This window comes from Triplophysa dalaica, chromosome 8, assembly GCF_015846415.1.
Source record: "Triplophysa dalaica isolate WHDGS20190420 chromosome 8, ASM1584641v1, whole genome shotgun sequence".
NCBI classification, from domain to species: Eukaryota; Metazoa; Chordata; class Actinopteri; order Cypriniformes; family Nemacheilidae; genus Triplophysa; species Triplophysa dalaica.
Window position 1 is genome coordinate 6766846 of NC_079549.1, and position 23035 is coordinate 6789880.

Genomic DNA, 23035 nt, shown 5'->3' on the forward strand with positions numbered 1-23035 from the left:
TTGAAGGGTTTGGTTGATGAGTGTTTGATTCAAAGCCATACCAAAGGTTTTCAGATGAGTTCAGGTCTGGTACATTTTTTTCCACATTAGAATCAAGTAATGTTTTAACCTTGCTTTTTGCACATGGGCATTGCCATGTTGAAATAGTAAAAGGACATTTTCCAAACTGTTACTATAAAATTAGAAGCACACAATTCTCTAGAATATCATCGTAAGCATTAGGAATTGTATTTATGAAAATTACTAATTTAGTCAAACCTGTTCATTAGGGCGTCCCAATATTTTTGTCCTTATCGTGTACTCCACGTCATTTGGATGGAGCCTAATGATCCAATTCTGACCATCTTTTTCTAATGTATAGAAGCAGTACTCTACTAGCTTCCCACTAGCTGTGATATTCCTCCTTCACCCTGAATTCACAACTAATTGAATTAGCTCTATTCCATCCGATTCTGTAGTCTGAGGGGCTAGCTCGGAGCTTCAGCTGAGTCTCAGGACTGAGCTCTACCTAACACCCCAAGCCAAATTTATTTTCTATTATTATTTTCATTTAGACTGGATGAGCAGGTGAGCTTGTAAAACTGGAATAGGAGAATGTGCTGTATTTTAAAATGACAAACAACACATGACAACCTTTGACTTAAGAACGCAAACATGTATGCATTGCAGGTGGTAAGATTAACACAGTAACACAGAAGCTCTTGTCAGGCATTGAAATCATCCTGTGCTATTTTGTCATGTCTCTGTGGACCACTATCTCTAAATATTCATGGCTCAGGTTTACAGGCAATGTGTGAAATGCAGCACGATGCTAATTGGCTATGCCTGCCCGCGTTTTGGGGTGTGTGTGATGTGGGAACGTGGTGAGCGAGGCTGTTTAAAATGCAGAGCAGTGATGGCTGGAGGAATGCTTCAGTTAATTCTCGCCATCTGGTCACTTTCACTGTGACTCAGAACTATCACCCCTCTAGCACATACTGCTAGCCATGACATTACACACACACATACGTTACATTTACAGGCTTTTGTGCATACGTTACATTTACAGGCTTTTGTGCATAATTTATTGACCTACCTTGCTATCTACTGCTGACATAAACTGCCTTCTAAAACATCATCTTAACCCTTGTTAAATCTCACAAACAATTCATGCAACTAGCATTCCTCTCATTGGGCACACAGAAGATGCAACTCAGTCGATGACACAATATAAGCAACGAAAAATGGCGCACACACACATATAATGTGTATATTATGATTTTAAAGCATTCTAAGCCTTCCTCATAAAAGGACAGATTTGATCCTGCCTTATTATTTAGCCAGAATATCTTTTGTGTGCCTTTAGAAGGTAGGCAGTATAATAAGTTGCCTCGCTGCATAATTATGCTGCCTACCTTTTAGAACAGTCAGCGCACCTACAGTATGATGCCTCAAAGTGCTGCATACGCACAACACTTGATTTTTGCCCTAAGATCCTCAAAATAGAAACTGTACACAAACTTGCATTTCCTTTTTTAATTTAAGGTTAGTACACTCACCCTGTGATAACAACAACACAAACAGGTTGTGTGGTCAGTGATGGATAAAATTGGTGCCTGGTGCTCAGTCTGTTGTGGTAAATGAACATACAGAATAGGAGTAGATGATTAGTTTATTTGATTTAGTTATATTTGGATGAGTCTTCTTCCGACTTCAAATACAAAGGAGAGCAGGAAAGAACGAAGGAAGACCGAGAGGCGTACAGTAGACAGAATTAAATTCTTAGCTATGTTTCTTTCAGCATTATTATTTAAGCTTATTTATGTGTCTTTGAAGCTGATTTCTTGGCAAAATGACCTGTATTATGTATCCAATACTTATGTTATGACAATCAGAACAGTTTTTTACCTTCTTTAAAATAGAAAATAATAAAATAAAGAGAAAATAATGTGCATTGTGTAAAGGCACACAAAGTACTCTGTTGAACTTTAAACATTGATTTATCAAGTGTTCAATTTATGTGCACACAGATTACCATGTTTGAAAGTTTTCATGTATTAAAACAATTATATAGCCTGTGTACGAAGGACCAAATCCCAATAGGCATCTGGCACTTTGCTTTCCTTATGCATGCATAAGTCCACAGGTGTTCAGCTTGCGAAGATTTGACATGCAATAGTTCACTGTATCTTCGGCCAAGTCCCACTCTGTGGTAAGTATCAACAGACAAGGGCAACACATGGAGTGAACAGACTGATGAGAGAAGGGATGGGAAAGGGGGAAGGCATAATGTTTTCTGGTGTAGAGCATCAATTTGGTGAACTTTAGCACAATATATTTTGCAGCTTATTTGTTAACATAAAAGACTATGTGCTGACAAAATCTAGATAATAGAACATTTAGCTTTAAATAAAACACCTCAAGGAAGTATCCCACTTGTCGACACAAAACAATTCAGTTTTGGCCAGTTATTTCACACCAACCCACTGCATTAGCATACATTAGCACAAACATTTGCATTAGCTGACAAAAATAATGCTTGATTTTGCATTAAAGAATGTGAGAATATGCTCATTAACAAGAGACTATAATATGAAATTTGCTGGATATTTTTGGAGAATTAACAGGAGTCAATTAACTGGGGCTGTTAACGCTCATCTGCTGGCAGAATTTTCCATTTCAGATTTCTAAATACAAATTGATTATGTAAATTAAAATGAGTAAATTTAGCTACAGAGTTTATGACTTAAACTGGCTAGTAGGACATGGAACTAACCACACTACAAGACCATTGCCTTGCACACATTTACTGTATGTCTAAGTCAGTTACAAAAACAAATGGAAAACATGGGTTTTATTTTTCTCCTTTCCTATGTGAATGTAATTCTTGACAACAAGGTCAACAAACGACACGATTTGATGAATTGGAGACATTTTCCATTGGTTCGTAACATTGCAATATACAGATGAGATGGTGGCTAGGTAGACATAAATATAAGTTTGGGGGTTTTATCATAGCCTTTTTTCACATTCTCTTGAGTCATTCCTGTGCACCATTGCTGCTTGTCAATTTTTAAACCAGACTGAAATATATCGAGTGGCAGTGAATAATCACAATGTGCACATACTAGAAAGCTGTGTCTGCTGGCATGCTTGTTTGTCTAGGACTCTGGACTTTTTTGCAGTCTAGTGAGAAACGTAAGACATGAAAGGCCAATGAGCTTCAGTCTTGCTTGACCTAAAATGAAACAGTTGATGAAAGATTGAAGTGTGCAGCAGACAAGGTGGCTGCAGGAAAACAGTTAGGCTGAAGGAAGCAAAGAATCATGGGTTAAACTGGAGGCAGAGAGCCAAGAAACAGAGTTGACATCCCTCGCTTCCTGCTTTGTCTTAGGTGTCCACAAGCACAATCGTTCACATTTGTCTTCATTAACAGCTGAGAGAGGTTCTGTGACAGTAGCAGGTCGGCTATGGACTTCTAGAATTCTCTAGAACACTTTTGTAGGCTAGCACGGACACGCAAATCTGCTTTTCATTCTGTAATGGCCTAATGATTTTGTCCATATGACAAAAACCCTGTTTTTCATATAATATGGAGCGCAGAGCAGAGATGATTCAACTAGCAGTCGGCTAGAACTATGCCAAAACTGCTCAGAGAAAGAACAAGGAGAAATCATCTAAAGATTAATCTTATGGTTTGAGTTCTCGAGTTATGATTTGACAGAGACACATAGTTACTGAGTTTACCTTAGTGCAACAGAGTGAAAAGAGGACAGCTGAAAGACGGAGATATGCTTCATAGTAAATGCCAATAAGGTGGAAGTTGTAGGGCGTTAAGATGAAATCGCAAATCATAGTGGATTAGGCAAGGCTCTCTGGCAGTGGCATGACTTTTTTACACGGAAAAATAGAAGCCGATTTAATGTCAACAACTGCTCGTTTTTCTTGCAAGAAAATTGTCTTTTGTCTCTGAATTCTGTATTTCTTTACATTTTTGTTGTGTTGACCATTTTTTACCAAAAATGTAACCAATTATGTATTTCTTTACTTACTGTTTAGACAATGTTCATATCTTTACAATCCAACTTGTTGTTGCACTTTTGCACATTACATTATATTTTTGGAAATATGTTAGTTTGAAAACATACATTTTTAATTCATTTGCTGACAGTATTAAAACAAATAATTAGGATCCGACATCAACTTTAAAAACAGCTTTCAAGGAAAATTAATTTACAGGAACCTCATATGTCTCATGTATGTTTGGTATCATCACACTGACCCTCATTCCCATCTTTATGGCCACTCATCCCCAACAGCGCTAAAAAAATTACAGAGAACCATCAGAGCTGAGCTTCACCGGATCTTAACAAAGGCTCCAGCTACTCCAGCAGGAATTACATTCTTTTGCATCTCAGTAATGGGATTAGGATAATGTAAAGGTGCGCATGTAGAAACAGTGGGGGATAGAGAAAGGCTTTAGAAACCACAATCAAAAGAACTGTCTGTTTGTCATTGCAGCCCTCCAATGCAAACGGCTGTGTCTGTTCTCAGTCACTACTGTTGTTGTTTAGTTGTTCCCAGTTGAATGTAGTGGAGGGTCTTTGTGTGTTGCCAGTGTGTTTAAGTGCACAGGCACTCTCCGTTCTCTGTCTGCTGGTTGAGTGAGGTCTACTAAAACACTGAGTGTTCTTTAGAGTTCCTCTGACTCTGTTCAGGACGAGCAGATGGAGAATTGCTTTCCTTTGTTCGGCTGAAGTGCCGCATTTGGCATTTCATTCAAGTTAAGTAGCTGTATTCACCAGAAGCTGCAGATACCAGGGCTGATTCTGAGCTACTTGTACTTGGCTTGAGGCCAAACTCTATTGCATTATGGATGTTAATTCCTGGTAGTAAAATTGTGGTAAAGTCACGAGCACAGTTGCCTTAGATTTTAAATACACCCTTTTTTAAGCATCTGCCGGCTAACTAGATCTAGATTGAGTATTGTGAACCAGTCAAGTGAGGGGATGGTGCCTTGGGAATGGCTGATTCCCCTTTTTTTCCCACTACATGTTTTTTCCTTGATGAAGAAACCTAGGTTTCACTGTGCTTTGCCAATGCCACTATTTAGAACAGTTTGCGTCAATACTTGAGTAACATTGTGTGGTTGTGACCCCTTTTTTCTAAGTAGAGTGCTGGTGTTAGTGTGCCAGTCTTTTCATAGCTCTGTTCTACTTGTATAGCTCAGAATAACTAGATACTGTAACCCCTGGTAGCCCATTAGGCAAACAAGAAGAAAATCTAGAATTAGTCCACAGAAAGGACAAAAGTACAGGAACGTGTAATTCACCCAAAAGTAACATTTAGTAGTTTTTATATACATTTCTGTTTGACCAAACCTGTAATTTGGCATATTTTTTTCTATTAAAAACAAATGGGACAGTTTATTGTGAACAAGGGCTGTCCGGCTACCAAAGGGAATTTTTATAAAGCGTTGTGTTAAATTTTTACAAAGTCCAAATAGCATAAATGTTTGCTATAACATAACAGCTGAATACTGCATAAACACAATTCCATCCTTATAGAGAATTTAGTCACAGTGCAGTGTAAATCGTTGCATTTGGAAAATGCCTGGAGACAGTTTGCAAGTATCATTTGGCATGCACATTAGATTCTCCCATAAACCTGATGTTGTATGCAGACTGCAGGTTAAGCATATCATTTGTTTGTCCCAAAAGATTAGACATGTCATGGATGGGTTATAATGGAGTATTGATATACAGTAATGATCTTTCATGAAGGTCATTGTAGGTGAAACTATTTGCAACATGCAGTACAGAGCTTTTTAACACTGGTGTTTGAAAACTGTAGAATGCATTTTGTCTTGTAATTGGAGACAAGTTATGTGTGTACTTCTGTATGCATTCAAAGACATTTTTTTCATGGAATCAGGTAAATAAATAGTTCACCCATGTAGGTGTAATGTTTAGCATTTTTGACCCATCATGTTTATTTATTTATTATTCCATTCCATTTTCTACCGCTTATCCGAACTACCTCGGGTCACGGGGAGCCTGTGCCTATCTCAGGAGTCATCGGGCATCAAGGCAGGATACACCCTGGATGGAGTGCCAACCCATCGCAGGGCACACACACTCACGCACTCACACCCTACGGACAAATTTTCCAGAGATGCCAATCAACCTACCATGCGTGTCTTTGGACCAGGGGAGGAAACCGGAGTACCCGGAGGAAACCCCCGAGGCACGGGGAGAACATGCAAACTCCACACACACAAGTCGGAAGCGGGAATTGAACCCCCAACCCTGGAGGTGTGAGGCGAACGTGCTAACCACTAAGCCACCGTGCCCCCCACTTATTTATCATTTATATTATTGTCCCAGGTGAGGTCGTCAGGTGAAAGGTCATCACGTGTGTTGTTTTATTAAGGGTTAAATTATTATCAATTATTTTTACTAATAGTAAGATTGAGCTTGCCTTCCCAAAAGGGCCTTGTAATACATCTCCATAAAAGGGAAGGATGGAGTTGGGAACCGGAAGACATTTTAAACATTTAATAACAGAAATAATAAAAGCCGGCGGCCCCTCACGGCCAACCGCCAGCGAACAAAACATAAATACAAAACACTAGAACATAAATACATATACAAACACTTCGGGCCCGGACCTCTCTCTTCGACGGTCCGGTCGCTCGTTCCTTTTATATGCTCCCAATCTCCTACGTTATTCGAGCCCGGTGTGCGCACAGCTGGCGCTAATTCACAATTACTCACCGGACTCGAACCACGGTCTCGCCCAGCCTACTCTACTACACGCCTTTAATTACATTAAGGGCCAAAGAGGCAGGTGCTCAATTCGGAATCTAGAATTCTAAAGTAGCACCACTTGACATTTGGTTACTTACTTCATATGCGAAAACACTTTTGTGTTCTACGGAATCAATAAAAACAAATACTTCCATAACAATATAATGGAGGCAATATAATAATATAACTTATTTTCTCCCAATAAAGCTAATAAAACCAATTCCCCTCTCTTATTTATATCAATTAACTCAATACATTATAAATGTCATATTTTTATAGGCTATGTAGATAAAACAAGCTTGAAAAGCATTTTTTGCTGTTTTATGTATTAGAAAACATTAAATTCAACATTCGTTTCTCAGCACAAAAACACCTTACACTTCCACATTTTAAAACAAATACTGTAGTTTTTAAACAATTGCACTCCTGGTAGTAATTCAATTTTTTACTTATTGTAACTGTAATCTGATTCTTTTGTGTTTCATGTAACTGTAACGGATTACAGTTACCATATTTTTGTATCCTGATTACTATAATCCCTTTACATATATCAGTTACTCCCAAACCCTGCTTTTCCATCATGATTGACACACTCAAGACTGGGAAGTGATCAGTTCTTTTGGAGCAGAATGGCACCTCCATGATTTAGAAATGTCAAGTGAGCTCATAAATTATAAAGGCAACATGGTTTGCAGAATAAATATTTAATGGTATCTGAAAGCGAGTCGGATACTCCATGGGGTTTGCAGTGACCAGTTTGAGAAAAGCAGAGACTGATAGAAAGAACGGAACCTAAAGGACTAAGAAAAACTGCTATATTAAGACATGTTTGACCATAACATTTTCTTTAAGCATACTTTGCCTACAGGGAAACCTTGCATATTTTGGCTAAGTGGCATTGTGTCCATACAGCAAGAGTTAATAGGGTCCAATGTTGTTTGTTTAGCAGTGTTATTTAAAATATCTTCTTGTGTCTTCTGTAAATGAAAGAAAGTCAGGTTTAGAACGACATGACCAGTGATGGGAATAACGGGGTTATAAATGAAGGGCGTTACTAATGCTGTTAGTTTTTTTCAGTAACGAGAAATCAAACAAATTACGGTTTCCCCCCTTACAACGCTGTTACTGACAGTAAAATGCAGCATCACTGATGACGAAAATAAACAATCAGAAGAGTTTCTTGTGTGCACGCAACAGTTTCACGCATGTTCACGAGAAAGTTCACGCATGTTCACTGTTCTAGTGAGTGTGAAGATCCCAAGTGAGCATGTAGTATTTTCTAACCCAATGGGACACACTTAGCAAATGTAAACATGTAAAGTTAATTAATGTGGTGTTTCTAATTATTTGATAAAAAGCTGTTTTACTAAATACAAAACTCTGAAGTTTTATAAGATGTGCAACACTACGTTTTAATACGAAATTATATGTAATATCTAATTCTATAGTCAAGTCAGATTCATTTTTATAGTGATTTATTTGTATTGTATCAAAGGAGCTGTACCCAAAAAACAATAGAATAAATAAAGATATAACCTTAAAACGTTGTAGTATACAGTAATTTACAGTGTAAAGTTTTCCGCAACACCTCTCGAGACCCGGGCAACGTGATGCATGATGGGATACACTTAGCCCTGAATACCGCTTGGAAGCAGCATTCAAGATAGTGTGGGTTTAGTGTGTGTTATGGGCACTGCACTTTGGCGTTTTTAAGACATTAGACAGAGTTCTGCACATACTCCCTGTCGCATGCACACGCTCTTAAGTAGCCAAGATGTCACACATTCACTAACTCAAGCACTATTTGTTAGAATTAATTAGTTACTATAACATATTACTTTTTAAGGTAACGTGCACAATACTGGACATGATGGTGAGTGGTGAAATGTTTTAATTTTTACCTGCACTATCCCCTTGTCCCAAAATATAAATAGTTCAAACTGACACTGACTTACCAGATATACAAGGAAACACTGTGACTAATTAAAGTTATGATCTGATTGTTTTTCAATTAAAGGAGATTGTGTCACGTTGCTAAGTTGATTTCCATGTGTCAGATTTGAATAATGTGGCACGGTTTGGAGTGGCAGCAAAGAGCATGTTTGGCATACTGATGACAGCTTCACTCTCATAACCCAACTGTTCCCACACCGGGGAAGAATCAGTGCGCTCTTTCTTTGTATCGGATCTATTATCCCAACCCATATTAAACAGCTTAATGGCCCCATCTTCCAGACTTTGATTTTCAGGGTGATATGATGCACGATGATGGAAAGTGCTGGAGGAGGGGAGGTGATCTGTGAGGGAACAGATGGGGGATGGGGTCAGATATCCCTCTCTGATTTCTCTGACACTCACACACACACATTTCATATATTATTATACATTATATATATTTGAATTTTACTGGTAATATATAAAACAATTATTACATGTTTGTGGGTAAATGAATTGGAATTTAAAGGGCATTCCCTTTTCCATTCTATATCCTGTCACTCACACTGGCCATCTGATGGGTCACAGCATGACACATGTCAGTTTAATGGAAGATGGATGGCTCAGCTGTTATTCATTTAAAGCAGAAGCACTGAAAGAATGTCTGAAAATGGCTTTAAGAAGCTACATGTCCTTAAAGGCATTTCCTCCAGTCTTGTTAGTGCAGCTGCAGAAACTATTGGACTCTGTATAACAGTATGATTTCTCACATTAGCAGCTGATAATGAGAGTTACTGTGATATTTCTCCTCTAGTGATTACCATTACTATTTATAACCTCCATCTATTTGAAGAGGCATTTCTAGCTGTGCGTTTGGCTGGACCGTTGGGAATAGAACTGGCTCTTTGAGCTGCACTAAATAGTCGTAATAAAAGTAAGACTGTGACGTGAGTGTTCTGAATATCTCTCTCTGAATTCTCCATGCTTGTGTTGTTTGTGTATTGCAGGTTCTGCTGAATGCTGTGATGAGCTCCTGAGTACTCCGTTCTTCCTGGCCAGCTGTCTTGAAAGACCAAGTGCTCTAGTGACAGCAGTGGCATCCAGAAAAACAAATAAAGACAACCAGCCATGGCTAGTGGTAACTAACCTGCTCTAATTATGTCAAATAGACAGTGAGCCATACCATGCAGAGCAGTCACTCCACTTCTGTTCCAAAACGTACATAAGCAGCATTGAAAGTCAGGACAATAGAGGGTATGGACGTGTCGTCACTTTACCACGTAAACAATATCAGGAAATGCAATGTCGCACAACATTTCTGTAACGTGTGAGCCAGGACAAAGAGGAACGAGAATCCAAATGCAATCTTTTGATTTGAGCGGTAGGGCCATATAGCCCTTCAAACAAAGATTTTTCTGGACCTCACTTCAAACGAAGGGCTATGAAATTTCCCAACATGGGTGCTTATGCGAGTATAATTTAAGCCTTTATTTGGGCTTTAACTCTTTCGCCCCCAGCCTTTTTTTTAAAGCTACCAGCCTTTTATATTTTCACCAAACTTTAACGGCTCACAGTAAATTTTCTGTAAAGAATATATGGACAAACAATATGTCCAATGAAAGAACAGAGTCTCTGCTTTTAAACAAAAGAAACCGTATTCTTCTATCTTCATTTGTTCTTTTTTTATCACTCCTTAGATGTGGGTAGGTTTCTTCAAAAATGCATCACTTTGATTAAACAGCTGATAATGAGATAATTAATGTTTTCTGTCAAAGATTCCTCCCAGATTACACTCAGAACAATCATTAAAAACCGATAAGAAATATACGTTCTAGGTTCTGGGATTCTGTACTCTTTCCCAAAGGTGTGTCTTTGGCGGGGAAACGTTTTTTTTTTAAATGAAGAGATAACTCATCAATGGCGGTGAAAGAGTTAATATGGATTTAAACAGCTAATAATCATCTTGTTTATGTTGAATTGAATGTGTTGTGTTTTTTGTCTTGAGTACTTGAAACATTTATAAAAATTCGCTCAATTTTACTAACGTAACTCTTTAATGATTGAACCGCAACATACACAACTGCAAAAACAGTATTTTGCAGGGACTGGATACATGACAGTTCCCCCCTCTAAGGAGCGGATTCCAGACACTCCTAATAAGACAGACCAGGAGGGTGGTGGAGCGGAGGCGGAACAGGGCGAGGGACGGAGGGCCAGGTCCATGATGGGGAACAGTACCAGGCTGTGGAGCAGAGGCTGACCGGGGAACAGAGGAGTACCTGGTGGATTCCAGGGCGAAACTGGAGGTGGAGCCATCATAGCAGGAAGCCTGGGCATAGCAGACAAGACTGGAAGCCTGGACGGGGTAGGCAGGGCTGGAAACCTGGGCGTGGCAGACAGGGCTGGAAACCTGGGCGTGGCAGACAGGGATGGAAGCCTGGTCGTGGCAGCCAGGGCTGGACTACATAGAGGCACAGGCAAGGCTGGACGACATGGCGGTGCAGTCAGAGCTGGAAACCTGGATGTGACAGGAGAAGTTAAAGCGGCCGTCTTAGCGGAGGCACTTGGCACGGAACGCCACCAGGACCACTGGACAAGGAACCACCGGTGTGGCGGCTACGTTGACTGGACGCTCTGGGCTGGCAGCCATCTTGCAAGTGGGCTCTGGACCGGTGGCCATCTTGCGAACAGTCTCTGGACTGATGGCCATCTTGTGAACGGGCTCTGCCGGCTTACTGCCCCCCCAAAAAATATTTAGGGGCGACCTCCTCCTCCACTTCACCCACAGAAAATGCAGAGCTGCTTAGTTGCAGTGCCAGATCTAAATAAAACTCCAGTGTCCTGAGAGGATCATGCAAAGGCATGAGTGAGCTGAGCAGTTCAGATCGTCCTCCACGAAAAAGTACCATCAAGCATATATCATCCAAACCAATCAAATATTCCAACTCAACAAAGTCCTAGCATAGTCCTCAATGGGCCGATATCCTTGATGGAAACAGATCATTTGTGCTGCTGGATTCATAGTCGGTCGGTCATTCTGTAATGTTTGAGCCAGGAAAAAGCGGAACGAGATTCAAAATGCAAGAACAAGTCAGGAGTCAAAAGTCAGGAACAGGATCCAAACAGAGTACAATCCACACAGAGTAGGTACAATCAATCTAGGAGAGTCAGAAACATGATCCAAACAGAGTGCAATCCACACAGAGTAGGTAAGAACATTAACCAAGAACAAGTTTACAAGAACAGTGACTGACAAACAGCAACTCAAGCACAGACCGTATGTACACATACCTTAACCATCTAATGTGACACATGTGGAAATAACACAATGAGTCCATGCAAAGGTTTTTGGGAAATGTTGTTCTCATGTGGAATGGCAGAGTAGTAAGGAGTTCCCTATGGTGGCAGGGAGTGGATACATGTCAATTTCAGTGTCCAGGAACACCTGATTCCTTTGTAAGTCATAGGCAAGTCGTACGGAGTGCTGGCGAGTCCAGCTGCTTGTAATTTCAGCAAATAATTGGGCGTTTAGTCCTGGTTTCTTTGTTTCTCCTATTCTCCTCAGCCATTTTGCTGGGTGTCCCGTCGGAAAGTGACATCAATGCATACCCTCAATTCAGTTCAGTTCCTGTGTTGGCAATGTCTAGCTAAATTAACTCTTCAATCCTAAAGAAGCACACCTGATAAAGCTAAATCTGTCAAACTGCAGGCAAGTGTGTTGGATTAGAGTTGGAGATGAATGTGCCCTCCAGGGATCAAATTGAAAAGCCCTTGGTAATACTGCAATATAGGGGGCAATTCTCACTATTAAGTAGTTGCTATAAGCATACCTATTACTGGCATATTGGCTGTTTATTTGTAATTATAATGCACATTTTCTGCATGACCATACTCTAAATCCCTAATCCTAGCCAATACCTAAACCTAATAACTACCTTACTTACTATTAATAAGCAACAAATAAAGAGTTTACTTAGGGAAAAGCCGTAGTTAAGGGTTTGTTAAAAACAAGAATTGCCCCCTACACTGAAGGGTGACCTAGCCCTTTTTTAAGACATCATAGTTTTAACTCCACATTGACCCCCTTGGCCCATTGTTACGATACAGTGCATCAGTATTGTTGCCATATTGGAGAGGCTAAGCTGCCCTATAAACACAACAGATGAGCTGTTTTTGATAAAAAGGACAATAATGTTTAAGTTTTTAAACCCATTTTAATGCATGACGAGGGAAGTTTTACAATTTTACTATTCCAAATCTAGATATTCAAATTCAAAGTAGAGATGGAGCTTTTTTGTTCTCCACATAGAGAGTAAACCATTGAAATCAGTTGAGAAATATAAACACTATTATGCTTTTATTCCGAAAAAAAGCACAGCTACCCTGCTTACTTAAATGGACATGTGTTTATTGGGCTGTCCTGCCTGATCCAATATGGTGGCGATGTTGACATATGATTCACAGGTCAATGCAGCGTCTATGCATTTCTATGCCTCAGTCTAAGAGTCTTCCAAGAATCTATTAAGGTGATAGATCATAGGGTCTGAATTTCTTTTGTGTGTGTATTTTCGAAAAATTATGAAATTCTGACTTGAAAGTATAGACATGCTTTTTGAATTTATTTCTTATTTTCTTATCCATATTATTCTTTATTATTATTCTCTACTGTTTTTTACGCATTTACTTTTTTAGTTATAGATTCTATTCATTTTTTCTACCTAGTTATATTCTTCATTCTGTTGGATGCTGCATTTGTATTGTCTTCACCAGAAGATGACTTTCAAGTGGTCTCATTCTTAAAAACGTCACGAGACAAAGTTGTCTAGCAGTAACTTTCCACTGTCTATGTTGGTATAATAACACCCACTCAATGTGTTTCTAGTCAGACAAAGTTAGAATGACGAAGTATTTAGGCATTTGTATGCAACTTCTATGCTTTTCTCTCTACAATAAACGTTGCTCATATTACTATAACATCACTTCATCTCCTGCCTGTTGTTCTTCCCCTCTGACATTCAAGTCTGCAGGGTAGTTTGATCAATCAGTTTAGGCATATTAACAAGATGGAACTACAGTACTACGGTATCATTTTGGATCAATAACAAGATAGTATAATCTGTCAGATCTAGTTCATACTGACGGTTAAAAATATGATGGTGATTTAGTAGTAGGCTTAGTGTGCAGGTTGAAGTGTCAAGAGTAAGCTATAACTTTGTAAGCAGTAACACTACAAGTCCACAATGAATGACCCATACCCTTTAGTAAAAAAAGCATAGCAACTACTTTTTGCCCAGGTGACAACATACATGCACATGTTTAGTCTTCGAGTGATTTAATGTTCTCTTTAGTATTGACCAGGAGACTATTCATTTTGTATGAGGGCCTGATGAAGTTTGTTATTCATGCTCTCTCTGCAGCAGCAGACGGTATTGGCAGTTTGGGAAGTGAGCAGAGCCACATCAGTGTGCCCATGGCGGATCCTGGTGCCTGGGCAACTGCCATGAATAACCTGGGCATTGTGCCTATGAGCCTAACTGGGCAGCAGCTGGTATCAGGTAAGGCTCATCACCTTTTCGCCATTTTGCTCTTGCTTCTGTTCCACAGTAGCCCTCTGTGCTTTGGATTTGAATGGTAGGGGATATTAAAACAATCTGCAAAGCCACCAGAGGTCCAAGCCTAGTACATGACCTTGAGAAGCAATGGACACTGGATTTTACGTTGACCCACGTTTCAGTTGGTTGAGCCTTTTTCTCCTGCTAAGATAATGGATTGTTGTAGCTTTCAATAGCTAAAGGACTGTCCTGATGATGGCATCCTTTTTCTGCTTGGTGTTTATCCTCACTGTTTGTCTAAGACCTTCACTGCTGTCTCTGATTGGCCACTGATCATTGCCAGCCCTCTGCATTCGGTCATCATCAGCTGTTGTTCCAAATGCCATGTACATTTGTTCTAGTATGTGTGTGCCAGGAATCGTCTCTTAAAATCTAAGTTGTTTGTATTTTTTTCTAAACAAGCTGTGAAGATGAGTGGACTAATGGAGTGCTAGGCAATTTGCTTTCTTCATACACTGGCAGTTTACCTTTCCTGCTTTGCTGGTCCCCGTGTCAGTTTTTCATACAAATGAAGTCTGTCTTGGTTTGGAACCTTTTTTAATGACTATCACGCTGGGTAAGCCATGGATTGAGTCAAATTAGACTGAGATTAAAATGCATGAGCCGATATTTCAGATCATGATTATTTATGAGACTCTAGGATGGCATTCGTTATTTCAATTCCATTTAGGATTTTTTTGTTCTTGGGCGATTCAGAAATCATCTAAGAAAGAATATTAAACTATTATACTCCGTCTAAAGCCTCTGGTAATATGCCGCAGATGAAAGAAACATTACATTTTTTAGAATTCTTTACACATTTGACTTTTAGGCCAACCCTTAGCAATGAGATGAGGATTCCTGATCCTTCTCACTATTGGGTATTTGGGTCAAGACCCACAAAAAACAGCCACAATTAGTTGTGGAAAATCCTTGTTGAAAAAGAGTTGAAATAGTATGTCTAGATATCGTAAAGAGAGTTTTGTCAAACTACCGCAATAGCATTTGAGAACAAACGGACTGGAAAGTACAATTTAGCAATTCTTTTTTATAAGATTTCCAGCTTCAAAGGAATGTGTGGAAAAAAATCTGTTTTTTTGTCAAATATTACAGATTATGCTGAAATGAGGATTTGTTTTAATGTCCCCCAGCATGCTTCCAGGCACACTTCAATATCACACATATTGCTTATGACACACACACACACAGCTTCTATTTTGTCCCATGTCTGCTCATAAATTTTCTGCTCACAGAACAGATGCTCACTCGCACAATTTCTCATTTCATTCTCAGAATTTCAGCACATTTTCTATTTATTGTAAATGTTTGTTTGCACCAGCTTATTAGAAGACATGCTTTGCGCGAGCAAAATATCTTTTTTTCAGATGGCTTTTATCCTGCTGGATTGGTGAGGCACAACAATGAATCTGAGTCTAAATATAAATGATTTTCCTGCAGTTACGAGTTGCCTTTGTTGGGGTTCCATTGTGTTGCACTTTAGACTCAGCATTCTGGGAGATTTGGGTTAAGAATTGGTGTAAACTCTGAATGTATGAATGCACATATTTACAAAGATTATGTAAGGCTGTTTTTAGAGAGAAAAAGAACCAAAACCCAATCTGTCTCCACCAGGAGCAGTCAAGTAGGCCTTAATTCACAATGACCTATTTAACTACCACTCTTGTTTTTAACAAAGAATCATTTTACTGAGCAGGAATTGTAGTAATCAACTGTAATTTCCCCTCAATGTTTTCTATAGTAGGCCTATCGATACTATTGACAAATTTGTCGTTCACATGTTCGATACAGATACACAAATGAAAAAGGGATACAAATGCAAAAATTATAAATAAAAAAACGTTACAAACACAAAAGGCTGATTCAACCTTAACAGAAGCTGGGAGCACTTGAATGTAGGTTTTTACTGTGACTCAGCTGTGCTGGTGTCTGAGTTATTCACTGTCATTCTGGCTGCTCTGGATGATTATGCATCACATATTAGCTGGGGTGAGCAATGGCTGGAAATGTGTCAGGCCAAAAAAAAGCTGAGACAAATTTCCGTACAGATTATATATTTGGACCGCAGGCCCTGCGAGTAAAGGGTTTGCTGCTCTGCATTTGGGAGTGTTTTTGATGGACTCTGATTAATGGAATATCACCTCTATAGTAATGAGCACATTTGTCCTACACATTTTTGTGGAAGCTGCAGTCTTTGTGGTGATTTTTTTCAGATTTTTATGGGAAAATATCTGGTGTTGGCGTGACAAGCTAGTTTGAATCTATACACTCTTCATTTTGTTTCATTTAATTGTGGATTATGTCCATATTTCCTAGTTGTATGGAGGATATTAGTTTGTTCACAGAGATGTCAGTGCTGTTCTCAACTAAGTGTTACAGTTTTCTGTACTATATTTCTGAATTTCACAGATGCATTTACTATTGTAGAATTGTTGCATTTCTCGTTTTGTGGAAAATAGTAGCAAACAACTAGAGTCAAAAACTTACCAACAGATTCTTAAACATTGTAGCACACTTTTGGTCAGAATCCTTCCTTTTTATGCCGACATTTCTTTTATTTATTTATTTAAAAAAAAAAAATGTACTGAAGTTGCAGGAACACTTGACTCTTTCTAGATCTGAGACACATTGTACAAGTAGAGGCAGATTGCCTTTTGGGTGTTTCTATCTTAAACATGTAAAGCTCTAAGATGTTGACAGCAGAAGCTGTCACCCCCGTGCCTATAGTGCTAGACTTTTTTAATTCTTAATTTACAGCACTAAGTACTGTAGACATGGTCAAACTTGATCAAATAACCTTTTCATCAAACATTGCTCTGTATTTAAACTGTTTATGCAGCTACTATCTTGGTGGATTCTCTTGGTTTTTGACATCTGTGATGTTTTGATTTTCCTGCCCCATCTCTGTCCTCAGCTTGATTCCACTTTTTTAGGCTTCTTAATGGCTCTTCTCAGATGGTTCAAAATAATAAATCATTTTATAACCTTCCACTTTTCTATTTTCCATCTTCAGACTCCATCTGCATACAAGGTTTTGACCCCAACTTAGGAATCATCACCCCAATCAATCCAATGATGGCTGGGATCAGTTTGGTACCTCCTCATCCTGTGCCAGCAGAGCTACCAGTAGTAAAGGACATCATCCACTGCAAGAGCTGCACACTGTTTCCACAGAACCCCAGTAAGAACCACAACACATGTATAAGATATTGATCTCTAAAATATATTGATGAATGCTAAAAAAAAAATATGTAAATGGCAGAGGTGGAAAAAGTACTAATATGATTATACTCAAATACAAGGACAACTACTTTGATGAAATTGTACATGAGTACAAGTAAAATTACCTGTCAAAAAATCTACTAAAATGTGAGTTACTTTTAATAGTAAAAAGCAGTTTGTTTAAATTTAAAAGTAAAAGTTATTTTTTAAAAGTCCTGATTTATGCAACACCAACAATAGTCATAGTGCCTAATTTCATATATTAAAATGGGTTACAAGTGCACTGCAACAAAAAAAGATTTTTGTCTGGTTTTGCATATCACAGAATCCTGTAGTAGAAATAATAACTAAACAATTCTTAAATCAATATACATTTTCTTCAGAAGCAAAATTAAGCCATAAAAACACATAGCATTTAGATTTTGTAACCATTTCAGAATGATATCACACAGATCGAATGAAAAACCTGTTAATATAGGGCCTAAAGCAAATTGCAAATGATGCTATAAAATCCAAAAATAAACACTTAGGGGAATATATGACAATCATGTTTATATTTACAATGTTTTTGTTGAGAAAAACAAACACATAAATGTTCGAGTTAAAGTTTGGAGTTAGTCTGTTAACACTAAGCGGGTTTCCATTACTCTGGTTTTATTCGTATTTTGAAGTTTCACATAAGAAACGAGTGAAGGAAACGGCAAATTTAAAATTTAAATGGTTATTCTATTCGCTTCAGTGTTTTTTTAATTTTTTCCGCAAAAGAGTTAAGGCGAAATAATGGGTGATGGAAACGCATTTGACGAATAAATTCCTCCAAAGATCACGAAATTGCGAGATGGGAGTAACCTGACTAAACATAGTACTGATCTTGTTGTCACAGCATCAGAAATGTTGTTATGGTCATTCTTAAATTGTCATGATTCCACCTCTTCTTGTTAGGTAATTCTTGGTCTTGAGGTAGAATCATACAGGATCCTTTGTTTTATGTGGGGAGAGACGTTTATGGCCTTTTGGCTTCCATACTTTCTCCCCGAGTCTCGTCTGTTCCCGCCCTTTCTGTCTCGTTAGCTTACCCTTAGTGTTTGATCTGTGTCACCTCATCCCTACCAATTATCCCGTGTTTGTTCCCCTTGAAATAGTCCTCATGTTTCATTGTACGTCTTACCTTGCCTGTTTGATGTCCCTCGTTCCAGTTCTTTGAATGTACATGCCTTGCCTTGTCCTGCTTTGTTCCAGTTACCCCTGTGTCTTAGTAAGTGTAGTCTATTGTTGTTCAAGTGTTTGTTTCTTGGTTAAGTTAGTCCTTGTTCTTCTTTTGTTTCTAGTTTATTTCAGTCTTGTTTTCCCCATCGTGGGTTTTTTGTTTTGTTCCTGTGTTTTTAAAATAAATATCTGTTAAACTTCACCACCAAGTTGTCTGCCTGCATTTGGGTTCATACCTCTCCCGTGGCTCAGTAGTGGAATCGAAGACTTTGACGCCGGAAAATCGAGTTCGATTCCCCACTCTGACAGATCCTGACACCCACAGGGTAGCTACATAATGGTGCATTATAATATCTATTCTTGATGTCATGAATGCATAAATATGCTTCTCTGCATCTGATAGTGACAGCATATGTTAAGAATATAAGATATATTCATAAGATGGAAAATCACGATTTTACAGGTGTTTGCGACATGGCTTTCAAATGTCAGATAAAACGGCAAGATTCTTTGCTGACAACAAGGTTTTTATGGAACATCAATCAATAGTAAAATATTTTTCTTGGTTGTTACGTATGGTGGTTTTCAATCCAATATGTAACCCTTCTGTTTTGTTCGAGTTAAGTAATACAAAGTTGTTAGTCAATCCAATTTTTTAAATCGACTATGCATTCCATTATTTTGTTGAACTGCTGTGAGGCTTCGAGAAAATATAAAGTTTAGTGTTATCACCATAGCATTAAAAACTAACTCTATGTCGCTTTATTATATCTCCTAGAGGTAGCAGGCATAGTGCGAAGAGCAGAGACCCTAAAACTCAGCCCTGTTGTACACAGTACTGGACTTGTGATTTGCCTTTGACACCTCATTGTTTATTGCTACGAATTAAAAACGGTCCGATAAGTAAGATTAAAACCATTTCAAAGCTACTCCATTTAAAGCATTACATTTTCAGGTCTATGTAAGAGTGTGCTGTGGTCAATGGTGTCGAATGCGTCACTAAGGTCTAGCAGCACCAAAAACGATATACAGCCACGGTCAGAAGCCAAAAGCAGATCATTTGTAACTCTGATCAAAGCAGTCTCTGTACTGTTATGTGCTCTAAATCCGGACTGGAATTCTTCATTGATGTCATTCCTTTGGAGGAAGGAACATGGTCCTAATTGAGTTTAAACTACTTTTACAAGTACTTTAGAAATTAAAGGTAGATTCGATATAGGTCTGTTGTTAACTAGTTCTTTAGGGTCGAGTTGTGATTTTTGACAAGGGGCTTTGTAACAGCCACCTTATATGCTTTAGGCACATATCCTAGTGTCAGAGAGGAGTTAATAATGCTAAGAAGAGGATCTTTAATATCTGTGAGCATTTCTTTCAGTATATTTGTAGTTATAGGGTATAGCATGCATGTTGTTGTTCACCAGTTCAACATGATCTACAGCAGTGTTTCTCACTTGGAACCCTAGTGGTTCGTGGCTTAATTGCAGGGGGTCCGTAGAACCCTTTAAAAATGCATTCAGGGTTTGAAATTAACACCCCCCAGACGCAGAAAATAATCAACCGATTCGGCTATAAATGATAAATATTCCCAACGAGTTATTACAGAAACAATTTATTAAAGTATTAATTGTTTTTGTTTCCACCACTTCTCAAAACATAGTTATGCCACTGAAGGAATGCGTCAGGTCAGTTGCACGTCAGGGCAAGTTGGGCAACCCACAGGTCTCACCCACCAGTCCAAAGTCCACTCCTGATTGAAGTTTAAAACTTTTTAGTTTTATTGAACAATGGATAGCCTCTTATGTTGTGTTATTGTTTTCTTGTTTTTAACCATTTTCTACAGATATAAACCATTATGTAATGGTTACATATAACGGTAACTGATCAGTAATGGTTGGTGTAAATCCTTGTTGACAAATGAATGTCAAAAGAATACTCTGCAGTAAAGTGTGTTTATACTGTTGGAGATACTGAAAGAGATATGTTGGGGTCCAGTACTCCAAAAATGATGAGAACCACTGATCTACGGTATAAAATTATTGCAATTGCTCCTTAGGGGAGCTGCAGTTAATTGTTTGATCATGGTTATAATTTTTTTCTCTAATATAATCAATCTTATTTGTGAAGAAGTTCATAAATTCATCACTGCTATGCTGGTATCCAAAATCAGAAGTAGCTGACGAAAGTTCTATCCATGCCTTTTAAAATAATTCTAATATGTTCCACTGAAAGATTGTAAATCTAATATGAATATATATATTTTCAAATAAATGCTTCAATTACAGTTGGATGATTAATCTTTATAAACGTTTTGAATACATCTCCTTACCTAGAAATTAGGCCGAATACTTCAAATTAATTTTACTTTTTACCTTTTTATTTTACTCTTTACACAGCCCCATTTATACATTGTTGTATAAATTCAAACTATGCTGGAAAAAGAGCAATCTGCAAACAATTACATTTACATGATTAAAGTCAGGTTGAGTCCTGCAATCTGACCGCAATAATCAGGCTTTTTGTGGATCTTGCAGATCTTCCGCCACCCTCCACCAGAGAGAGACCTCCAGGGTGCAAGACCGTCTTTGTTGGTGGACTTCCTGAAAATGCGACTGAGGAGATAATTAAAGAAGTTTTCGACCAGTGTGGTGAGATTATTGCCTTACGCAAGAGCAAGAAAAACTTCTGCCACATTCGCTACAGTGAGGAATTCATGGTGGACAAGGCGCTCTACCTCTCTGGTGAGTCTTTGTTTATTTAAACACATACAAGTACTTTTTATTTTATTACTCATTTGATTAAAACATAAATTTTCTCTTTATTATTACAACTGAAAGAAACATTCCATCATTATGAATTTGAATGCTAGTTCAGACTGGTTTTCGCTGGTTATGTGGACCAGAAAACCCATGCTGTTAACAGCAGACTTTGGCAGATAATGTTCCTGATGCAACTATTGGCAGATTAGCCAGTGAGGACACCAGGAGAAATGATATCACTGATTTCCTACTAAAAATAGAACCAATAACCTAAAATCCACATACAAAACAAAAGCAGCCTAATCTGACCATTCTGGGCTACTACACCTCAAGGCTGATTTTAAAGTAAAAGTTCACCCAAAAATGTAAATTCTGTCATCAGTTACTCACCCTCACATTGTTCCGACCCTGTATGATTTTCTTTGTTCTGCTTAATGCAAAGGAATATATTTGAAAGAATGTTAGTAACCAAACAGAATTCATACCCCTTTTACTGCCATAGTAGGGAAAATAAATACTATGGGAGTCAATGGGGGATGAGATCTGTTTGGTTACTGACATACTTGCAAAATCGTCCTTTGTGTTAAGCTTAACAAATAAATGTATACAGGTTTGAAATGACAAGAAGGTGAGTAAATTATGACAGAATAATAAGTTTTGGGTGAACTATCCCTTTAAGGTCCTCCACATAACAAAATACTATAAAATGTCATCATATAAACCCCCAAAAATGTCAATAAAGTGCAGGTTTTCTAGTACTGACCATTATAATAAGTTGTGTTGGAAGATGCATAAATGGTTTGAGCACTTGACTAAACCATGAGACAAGATTCAAGACCAAAGTAATGTTATTGTTGTGTGGAGAGTTGTCATCTTTGTGTGTCGGTGATAATGCTTTGAAAGACCACTACATCACAATTCATTTTCTATGATAGTGGCAGACAAACAGTCAAATTAAACTGCCTCGGATGAGCAAGTGAAGTGCACAGCTCAGAGTAGAGGGGTGACGCCCACTGCTGCTCCAGTGCCATTCTAGATCTAGATCTGCCAGGATCCATCACTAAGAGATTTCTTTTAAAATACAGTACATTAAAATACTGCATGTGCTAGAATTCCATATATAACGTGACAATAATTAATTCAGACAGATCAATTATTATTATGCATTTATTATGCGTTCCTGTTTATTGAAATTGGCTCTCTTTTTTACGTTATGGAAATCCCTGTATGGTAGCTCTGTTTTATGATTGATGTTTGTTGTTTTAGGCTATCGGATGCGCATTGGCTCCAGCACCGATAAAAAGGATTCGGGCCGCATACATGTAGATTTCGCTCAGGCGAGAGATGATTTGTACGAGTGGGAGTGCATGCAAAGATTACTGGCACGAGAAGAACGACATCGACAGAAAATCCATGAGGAGCGGCTGAGACCTCCTTCACCTCCTCCCATAATGCACTACTCTGAGCACGAGGCAGCTCTTTTGGCTGAGAAATTGAAAGGTAAGCTTTCCCACAGACT

The 23035-nt window shown here is 38.4% G+C and overlaps 1 protein-coding gene across 1 annotated transcript in view; it reads left to right on the top strand.

The window, feature by feature from the left end:
* The window catches only part of enox1 (ecto-NOX disulfide-thiol exchanger 1), a 91449-nt gene that overhangs the window by 31776 nt on the left and 36638 nt on the right, over window positions 1-23035 (top strand). Inside the window, exons 2-6 of the mRNA XM_056755435.1 lie at window positions 9731-9861; window positions 14141-14278; window positions 17346-17513; window positions 21292-21498; window positions 22783-23016. Of these exons, the coding sequence (XP_056611413.1) occupies window positions 9852-9861; window positions 14141-14278; window positions 17346-17513; window positions 21292-21498; window positions 22783-23016 (757 nt within the window). The 5' untranslated portion in view covers window positions 9731-9851. The remainder of the gene's footprint in view (window positions 1-9730; window positions 9862-14140; window positions 14279-17345; window positions 17514-21291; window positions 21499-22782; window positions 23017-23035) is intronic.